This window comes from Gorilla gorilla, chromosome 5 (genome assembly GCF_029281585.2).
Source record: "Gorilla gorilla gorilla isolate KB3781 chromosome 5, NHGRI_mGorGor1-v2.1_pri, whole genome shotgun sequence".
Classification (NCBI taxonomy): Eukaryota; Metazoa; Chordata; class Mammalia; order Primates; family Hominidae; genus Gorilla; species Gorilla gorilla.
The window spans coordinates 129,017,886-129,028,139 of record NC_073229.2 but is presented as its reverse complement, the minus strand read 5'-3'; the positions used below and the strand labels follow the sequence as shown (position 1 = coordinate 129,028,139).

General features: G+C 40.4%; 1 protein-coding gene across 10 annotated transcripts in view; it reads left to right on the top strand.

The window, feature by feature from the left end:
- Positions 1-3,851: 3,851 nt before the first annotated feature.
- The window catches only part of HACE1 (HECT domain and ankyrin repeat containing E3 ubiquitin protein ligase 1), a 135,164-nt gene continuing 128,761 nt past the window's right edge, over positions 3,852-10,254 (top strand). For 3 of the 10 annotated variants that reach the window (XR_008680980.2, XM_055391238.2, XM_019030128.3), the window contains exon 1: positions 3,875-4,211. Coding sequence is in view for 5 of the 10 variants with exons in the window: in XM_055391238.2 (XP_055247213.1) it covers positions 4,136-4,211 (76 nt within the window). In the remaining 5 variants the exon portion in view is untranslated. Of the gene's footprint in view, positions 4,212-5,393; positions 5,417-7,998; positions 8,422-10,254 lie in introns of those variants that run through there. The other 7 variants (XM_004044479.5, XM_055391233.2, XM_019030126.4 and 4 more) reach the window with 6 other exon arrangements.

Below are 10,254 nucleotides of genomic sequence, written 5' to 3'. Positions count from 1 at the left end.
TTGTATTTTTGTAACTGTAATATATGTGCTTTAAAAGGATGTGTATTCCCTCTTCATTAGTAGTGAAGTGAATGTTCACACGTGCCCTTTAATGAGACTTGTAGTTGAAGTTTTTTAATCTTCTGTATCTTTAACTGTCTTTTTCTGCTAGTTGTATTCGTTTCAGAGCAAAGGGTGTGAAAAATCTAGCACTACGGTGTGGAACTTATACTTGTAATTCTGTCAAGTGTAGCTTTATTTTTAGTCTATGTTTTTAGGTGTAGGTTCAGGACTGGTATAAACTTTCTGGTAACTCTCTTTGACTCTAATAATGTTTTTTCATTTAAAATTTATTTTGCTGATATTAATATTGTTCATGATAGTTAATTTTCTGTGCCAACTTGGAGGGTGTTTTTGGAAGAGATGAACATTTAAATTGGTTAAAGCAGATTGCTCTCCATAATATGGGCGGGCTTCATCCAATCAGCTGAAGGCCTGAATAGAAGAAACAGCAAGAGGGAATTTTTCAGCAGACTGCCTCCAGACTTCATCTGTCTTACTAGCTGCCCTGGCCTTTGACTGGAATGGCATCATCAGGTCTCTTGGGTATTGAGACAGCTGGTCCAAACTGTAGACTTTGGATTTGCTAGCTTCCATAATCACGTGAGTCAATTTCTGATAATAAATCTCTTTCTCTCTCTCTCCATATATATACACACATTCGACTGGTTCTGTTTCTCTAGAGAACCCTGATATATTTTTATATCACATTTATTTGGCTAATATTTTCTATGGTATCCCTTTTTTCCATTTCCTTTTGGAAATGGTGGTCCCTTAGAAACAGCAAATAGCTGTTTTATTTGATCTTTTCAGATGTAAGAAATAAATCAGATCAAGTACAAATTGCGATCCAGGATATTTTGAGTCAGTGTTGAGAAGCTTGCCTTACTGCATTTCCCGTACAGTTTATAAAGCGTAAAGATGAAGTACTTTGGCCTTTTTTATGATTGTGTGTTATACATTAATTTTTTTAGGGAAACTATTTAAGCTGATTTGTCTATAGCTGATTGGCTTAGTTTCACTGAATCATGCTGACAAGGATGTAAACCTTGCGTTTTGTGTTTATTATTACAGATGGTGTTTTGGGGAAATGAGGATGATGAGTTTTGGTTTGTGGTTATACACAGTTGGACTTGGGTATATCTAAACCGTGGCCTCCATTTTTATTTTTCTTTAACACACTATCTAAGACCTCTACGTTTTAGAGTAAACATTGAGTTTACTCTGTTTATATTTTCTGTGACCATGGATATATTTAGATTTATTTCTACCGCTACTTTATGTTTTGTTTTTATGACCATTTTTCTTTGCTTCCCACCCATTTCCTGCCTTTTGTTGAACAGATTGTTTTTCTCTTCTCTTTCCCTTAATGCTTGGGAATCTTCAATAAAACCAATTTCCAGGAAGAAAAAAATACCAGATATACAAAAAAGAAAGTTAAAACTGTCTGGGCCACAGAAGAACCTGGGTTATCATTAGTGAAAAACTCTACGCTTTTGTTAATGGAACTTATGATACAAAGTGCCGTTTTGAAACTTCCACTTGATGTTTTTGGTGTTGGTGACAGGTGAGAAAATCTACTCTTTAGCTAATGATAATCTATAAGAAGCTGTTTAGCTGTTTTGGTGTTCTCCTGGGCAGCTTTCTTCTTGGTGTGATAAGTTGCCCTGTCTAATACGGTAACCACAAGGCACATACAGCTATTTAACTTAATTAGTTTCATTACTTGTACTTTAATACAAATTTAAAATTCAGTTGCACCAGCCACATTTCAAGCACCCAGTAACCCCATTTGGTTAGTGGATGCTATTTTGGACATTGCAGATTATAGAACATTTCTATCAGTGTAGAAAGTTCTGTTGGACAGGAGGTGATAAGCTGATAGTAGTACTGCAGCTTTATACATTTTGAAGCAGAGCTATTGGGAGACTGCATCATATTGCAGAATTTGGAACTGACAATTTACATCAGCATTACCTGTTCCATTATCTTCTGCTCCTGTGGTGAACAGTGACCAGCATGAGATGCAATGCCCACCATGGAGGCTGCTGGGGGCTCCTACCCCTGCCCACAAACTCCAGGCTTGGTCCTCACAGGACGTTGGAGGTAATTTATATGGAGCAACAGCCTAGAGAGCAATGGCGATAACAGCAGCTGAGAGAAGCTGAGGGGCCAACTTCTGTACAGCAGTGGGAATCCTGACTTTTTGAATAGCATAAGAGGCCAAGCAAGACTGGAACATTTTTAGTTGAAGCCAGATTGCAAACGGTTGAGCCTGGGCTAGACTGGTCCATAACGTCTGGTATTTCTTTCTTCCTTTCCTTTTTTTTTGAGACAGGGTCTCGCTCTGTCACCCAGGCTGGAGTGCAATGGCAGGATCTCAGCTCACTGCAGCCTCCGTCTCTCGGGTTCAAGCGATTCTCCTGCCTAAGCCTCCCGAGTAGCTGGGATTTCAGAGGCACACCACCACACCCGGCTAATTTTTGTATATACATATTTTTAGTAGAGACAGGGTTTTACCATGTCGGCCAGGCTGGTCTCAAACTCCTGACCTCAAGTGATCCGCCTGCCTTGGCCTCACAAAGTGCTGGGATTACAGGCATGAGCCACTGCGCCCAGCCTCTGGTATTCTTTTGAAACTTTGACCTCTACCACCTTGTTGCCAGACTGGTTTAGGTATCATCTGATTAGGTGAAGATTATAGAGGTCTTCCCCGAGCCTGTGGCGCCACTGGCACAAACGGTCACTAGCTGGAACTGATTTAGGACGGCACTGGCAGGGAAAACACATGCCAACCACCATCTGCCCCTTCATATCCTGAATGGGCAGGTGAGACTCTCTTTCTCTTGGCCAGCCAACATACATCATCAACGTACATGTGCCCATTCATTTCAGGAACAGCTTTGTCTCTTTGAGGAAGAGAAGCTGAAAAAGACAAGCCTTTTGTTTCTCCCTCACTCCAGCATCATCTTGGCACTGGTAATATATCCAAGATATATTGGTGTTAGCCAGGCTCACATTTACCCCTTTGATTGGGTTAATTTTTTCAAGTTCCAACTTCTGTTGTTTCAAGTTTCAAGTGTTCAACTTCTGTGCAGAGCTTATGAATATGATTTTTCGCCACTGAGTTCATTTCTTCCACAATGTAGGTATCCAAATTTTTTGTAACTTACAAAGTCAAATCCTTTGGATTTCCCACTAGGCTGTGTCATCACATAGACACTTTAGCATTGTACCAAATAAAAGAAAAATTTTTTTCAGGTTGTCATCATTCATATCTTCCCTAGAGCTTTAACTTTGTGCCAGGTGCCTTGTTAAGTACAGGGATACAACACAGTTCAAGATTAAATGTCCCTGCCCTCATAAAGCCGCCCGGCAGGAAAAACAACTAATTAAGCTATTGTCAAGTTATTTACAATGAAGACAAAAGCATATTGTGCTTTTGGATTTGTTTGATTTTATTACTCTTTAAGTTTGACATATGAAAATACCATACTTGAACAGTTCATGTAGGGTACCTGAAACAAAGGCATTAATACAGTACTAGAAAGGTGGTGACGGATTTAAGAACAGTTGTGCCAATTTCTAATCTGTTTTATAGTAAAGTTATAGAATTGGAGGAAGCTGCTCCTGTACAACTTTGGAGGAGGGTAGGAGGAGCAGGGCGTGAGAATGCCTTTCCAGAAACTTAGGAGTACGCCCACTCGCTGCGTGGCTTCCCGCATATTCAGCCCTGCGCCCGCGTTAGCGTGGCCTGGGCGCCCCCAACGTGACTCCGCCCAGGGCGCTCTGTTCCGCCAGCTGGAAACTACAGTTCCCAGAAGGCCATGCGAGCCCGGGAGGTACGCGGCGGCGGGGGCAGCAGGAAAGGCGCGAGCAGAGGCGGCGGCGGGTGTACCGTAGGTGGTCGGTCCGGCAGCAGCCCGGCCCCCATACGCAGGACGTGGCCCCAGGCAGCCCTCGCAGCTCAGTGCTCTAGCCGGGGCAAGCCCGCGTCTCCGCCTGCTGGACGGGCCCAGGCGAGATGTAGGGCTCTGGGCGCGGAGGCCGCCTGTGGGGCGGCTGATCGCGGAGGATCGCGGAGGGCGCGCCGAGGATGGAGAGAGCGATGGAGCAACTCAACCGCCTGACGCGCTCGCTGCGCCGCGCGCGCACCGTGGAGTTGCCCGAGGGTGAGCCGGGTCGCGGGGCCAGGCTGGCCGCGGGGCTGGGGGCGGCCAGTGGGGCAGGAGCTCCGGCCGCGTCAAGGTCGGGTGGAAAAACTAACTGAAAGCTGAGAAAACGCCCACTTTTACTTTCCAGAGCTGAGAGGCGGCCCCGGGCCCCGAACTCCCCTGGCCCGACGCTCCCACCCCGGCTGGTGGGAGTTTTCGGGAGGAAACTGGGTTGGTGGGGGTTCCGCTGCTGGGAGGAGCGAGACAAAAGTCTCGCAACGTCTGTCGATTAGGGGTCTTGGCAAAGGGGCAGGAATACCAGCCGGAGGCCCGAGACCCGGAGTCAGGAAACATCATAATTGCGGGTCATTTAACAGTAGCTGGGGATAGAGAAGATCCAAAGATAGTGTTTACTTTAAGCTGCATCGGGGGGCCAGGCGGGCTTTTATTTTTGTTATTTTTAAAAATGTGGGGCACTGCCTTGTTTTGATAACAGGCAAACAAAGGGTTGTCAAACATCAAACAGGTACTCTTAAAGTACTGTGTGGGTAAACACAATATATTTTTCTTTAATATGCATGCCTGCCTTCGTTCTTTATTTATTCATCAGACTAGTATTGAGTGGGCTAGCTGGTAACTAGGACGCATCTGCAAAGAGGAATAAGGCATGGTCCCTGAGGATCAGGACTTTTAGTTCACCGTGCCAGGGTTCCCTCAGGACAGGTAAAACTCTGCTAATAACAAGGAGACAAAATAAGCAGTTTTGTTTGCAGCGTCAGGAATTCAGACATTTTAGTGGTGATGGGAGACAGCAGTGCTGCTTCTAAGAAGCTTTTGGCTCTTTATGCCCAAGTGAGAGAAGGGTTGGGAGGAGGTTGTAGCTGGTGAATAGCTTTTTTCTTAATTGTAGTAGTTTATCTTACTTTTTCAAAACTCTCTTTGAATTGCTGCTGGGTGGTTTGTAGGATAGGGAAGGAGACCTTGGCAGACGGTCATGAAAGAAATGTGGGATTGGATACTTTGGGGATAATTTTCTTTCCTTTCTTTTATAGAGATGAGGTCTCACTATGTTCCCCAGGCTGGTCTTGAACTCCTGGGCTCAAGTGATCCGCACCCTGCTCCCCCCAAAGTGTTGGGATTACAGATGTGAGCCACCGCGCCTGACCTGGGGATAATCTTCTTGAAAAAATGGTCTCTAGTCTCTATTTAGAATTCAGATTTTGGTAACTAGATTCTAGCTTCAACTTTTTCTATATTTTCTTTCCACTTCCACCTCTGAATCCATTTCTTAAGTGCTACTCTTACTTATTTTTCGTAGTCGAATTATTGGTATAGCTTTATGAAGACTACATGTATAATTTATATTGTCTAGTTTGAATCCCGATATTTTTTACATAAATGTGATTTAGAAGACTTTGATAATGTTACTTGGTTTTAAAAGTAATATAGTTTCATTGTAGAAAATTTGGAAAATAAAGAAAAATAGAAAAAGAAATATGTCATTCCACCATCCAGTTATAAACAGTGTTACCATTGTTATTTCGTTTTCCCTCCCTAACAAGTTAAAAATCATGTTGCATATAGTCTTTTATTTTGTGTTTAGAAAACATCCCCTTTTTTTTTTTTTTTTGAGACGGAGTCTCACTCTGTCGCCCAGGCTGGAGTGCAGTGGCGCCATCTCGACTCACTGCAAGCTCCGCCTCCGGGGTTCACGCTGTTCTCCTGCCTCAGCCTTCCAAGTAGTTGGGACTACAGGCCCCTGCCACGAGGCCCGGCTAATTTTTTGTATTTTTAGTAGAGACGGGGTTTCACCGTGTTAGCTAGGATGGTCTCGATCGCCTGACCTCGTGATCTGCCCGCCTCGGCCTCCCAAAGTGCTGGGGGATTACAGGCGTGAGCCACCGTGCCCTGCCCCAAATGTTGTTTTTTTTTTTGTATTCTTCAATAGGCTTAATGACTTCAGAATTTCATAGGATGCATGTAACAAATGTTGAATCTAAATACTGTTTTTAAACTGATTTTATGAGAAACAGCTTTGTGTTTAAGACATAGTCTGCCTCTAAATACTTCCTCAGGGTTAATTCTTACAAGAAGAATATCTACAATACATTTCTAAGGCTCAACATATCAGTTTCTCAACTTACTCCTTGGAAAGTTCCACCAGCAGTGCGAGAGTGCCCAGAAACTAGAGTATTATTAGTAAAAGTAAAACTTTTCCACATAGGCAAAAATGGCATCTTGTTTGCATTTGCTTTTCTTTGATTATAATGAATTTGTTCATTTTGTTCCTTGAATTTAGTTTATCTTTGTCTCTAAGCTCTGATGAGTCTTTGAATTCTCTGAGCTTGGCTCTTTAAAGTATATCATACATATAGGAATATATGTAAATATATATATAACATTCCTACTGATACAAATCCACATTTGTGCTTACATTTTAAGGGCTGAATGGAAACTCTGAGATCTCTCTAAATTTAGAAAATAATCAGATTTTTCTTGCTTTGTTAGAATTCAGTAATCAGTAAGCATCTAATTACAACAAACTATTAAACTTGTAAACTTTTTAGTCAGCTTGTACTCTAAAATTAATTTTGTTGCAAAGGTTGAAACTATAGATGTTTGATAAACTGAGTTGGATGCTATGTTTCTTTGAGATGATGAAAACCTGAGTATTACCCTAAGTAATGGAGTGCAGGTAGTTGAGTCATCCTAGGCAGGCCTAACACAGGAATATTCTTGAGAGAAAAAGAGGTGAAGAGTAAGAAATTACTTTAGGGATATGGATTCTTAGTAGTGTTTAAAAGGTGGAGGCCGGGCGCAGTGGCTCACACCTGTAATCCCAGCACTTTGGGAGGCGGACGTGGGTGGATCACCTGAGGTCAGGAGTGTGAGACCAGCTGGCTAACATGGTGAAACCCCGGCTCTACTAAAAATACAAAAAATTAGCTGGATGTGGTGGCGGGTGCCTGTAATCCCAGCTACTTGGGAGGCTGAGGCAGGAGAATTGCTTGAACCTGGGAGGCGGAGGTTGCAGTGAGCCAAGATCGCGCCACTGCATTCCAGCCTGGACATCAAGAGCGAAACTCAGTCTCAAAAAAAAAAAACACATAAATAAAAGGAAGGTGTATGTTGTTAGTGTATGTAAAGTTTGAACTACTATATAGTGAATGCAGTTTGTTTAATAAAATAAAATTTGAGCCCATTTTAGCATATGTGATTGGGATAATTGTGTTTAAAAAAATTACTCCATGTGATGGTTTGAGGAGAAATTGTATATAATTAATTACTCTGAGCACCTTTTTTTTTTGTTAACAGTTGGGTTTTGAAACTGTAGTGATAAAAATGGCAAACATGTCTAATAAAGTGATAGATTAAACTTTTCTTGTCACCCTGGAGACTTTAATTATATACCTAATCCTGAAGGTGTCTTCAAGAGTAGACAAGGAAGTATCTGGTAACAAATTGTATTCTGTCCTTTCTTAGTATAGTATTTCTTGGATAGTCTCCTTCTAGCACCACAGTTGTGGTTAGATTTATTTCTTCATACTTACCTGTTAATGTATGTGACCTACTTTTTTCTTTAGGTTAGATGTGACTTAAGATGTAAATCTAATTTTTATCTAAAAAATAAAAACCTTACACATACAACCATTGTGAACCTTATTATGCTCACTAACGCTCACTTAAAATTATGCACTATCTTGATTTAAAGTTTATCTTGATTTAAGTTTAAACCCACAAATAACAGTGTTTTTTTATGACTTTATTATGGGGTGACTTAATGGAAATTCTCATGGTTTAGAAGTTCAGATTTTTATTGGGACATGTATTGTTATATGAACGATAAAGAATGTTGTCATGCCAAGGGAGGCTTAGTGTAGTATTTTCAACTCCTGGTGGTGACTCATTGGTAGTTTCTGAGAGCAATTAGTGGGTTGCAGTCAGCATTTAAAAAAAGAAATATAAGAGGATAAAACAGAGTCTATTTTACATATTAAGAATAGTATTCTATTGTAGACCTTCTGGTTATGTGGTATATACTGGGTGCATTGTAGGATATATTATCTTTTTATTTTTTATCTTTATTTTTTATTTTTTTTTCCGAGATGGAGTCTCGCTCTGTTGCCCAGGCTGGAGTGCAGTGGCACGATCTCGGCTCATTGCAAGCTCTGCCTCCTGGATTCACGCCATTCTCCTACCTCGACCTCCCGAGTAGCTGGAACTACAGGTGCCTGCCACCACACCCGGCTAATTTTTGTATTTTTAGTAGAGATGGGGTTTCACCTTGTTAGCCAGGATGGTCTTGATCTCCTGACCTTGTGATCTGCCTGCCTTGGCCTCCCAAAGTGCTGGGATTACAGGCGTGAGCCACTGCACCCAGCCAGGATATATTATTTGTAGAGGCTCTGGAATCAGCCACATAATGCCACTGTTACACAGCTTGTTACTTAACTAGTACTTCAGTTTTCTCATTTGTAAAATGAGGATAATAGTACCTACTTCATAGGGTGGTTGTGAGGAGAAAAGCAATGATACATGCAAAGTGTTTAGAAAAGTGCCTTTAAGATAATGGTTCTTAAATGTTATTAATAGGATTTATTAGTATTTTACTTTTATAGTGAAAAAGTTGTTGCATCTGCATACTGAACTTGTGAATGTTGCCAAGGACTAAATTGTTTTTCATGTATACACTCACAGTAAAATAATGAACAAATATGTGAAGGAATATTGATAACTTTTTTCCATTTCCCCTATAAATAGCTCAGTTTATATTTCTAAACATATGAATTATGTTTTTCAAACACAATTATAATACCATTACTAGAGCCAATACAATTAACAGTAATATTGTATTATCTTGAAATAAAATACCAAGTCCATATACAGTTTGTCCTCATCTCAAAAATTGTCTCAAAAATGTCCTTTTACAGTTTTTTTTTTTTGAATCACTATCCAGATAAGGACTACATATTACGTATGGTTGATGTGTCTCTTAAGACTCTTAATGTATGACAGTTCCTCCTCCTTTTAAAAAAAGTATTTTTTAAAGTAATTTTAAACTTACAGAAAACTTATATGAATAGCCCAGAGTTCCTCCCATGTAACTTTCACTCACCTTTCCCTAAGGTTAACATCTTGTACAACCACAGTACAGTTGTCAAAAATAAGAAATTAACATTTGTGTACACTATTAACTGTACTACAGAGTTTGTTAAAATTTCACCAGCTTTCCCACTAATGTCATTTAAGGATCCAATTCAGGATACCACATTGCCTTTAGTTATGTTTCTTTAGTCTCCTCCAAACTGTGATAGTTCTTTAGTTTTTCTTTGTGTTTAACGGTCGTGAGACTTTTAAAGAGGACCGATCAGGTGTTTTGTGGAATTCCCTTTTAATTTGGGCTTTTCTGACATTTTCTCATGATTAGATTGAAGTTATGCATTTTTGGCAAGAACAGTAGTCCACCCTTATCTGCAGCTTTGCTTTCCAAGGTTTCAGTTGCGGGAGGCACAGCACAATATTTTGAGAGAGAGGGAGAGAGACCACATTGACATAACTTTTTTTACAGTATAGTGTTATAATTGTCCTAATTTATTATTTATTGTTGTTAATCTCTTACTGTGCCCAATTTATAAATTAAACTTTATCATGTAGGGAAAAAAATCATATACATAGGGTTTGGTACTATCCATGGTTTTAGGCATTGACTTGGGGTCTTGGAATGTATCCCCTGTGGATAAGTGGGGACTGCTGTACTGCAAAAGTGATGTGTCCTTTTCAGTGGATCATATCAGGAACTATATGATATTGAGCATATATTATTTTTGGTGATGTTACCCTTTGTCAGTTGATTAAGATAGTGTCTGCTGGGTTCTTCACTATAAATTTTCTTTTTCCTTTGTAATTAGTTAATATTTTTGAGAGGTACTTGATACTGTGTAAATATCCTGTTTCTCCTTAAACTTTAACCTATTAACTGAGCATCAGCATTAACTTTTAAAGGGCTGAGTGGGGGTTGTCAGGGTTTCATCTTTGTAAATAATTTATTAAAAAACATAAA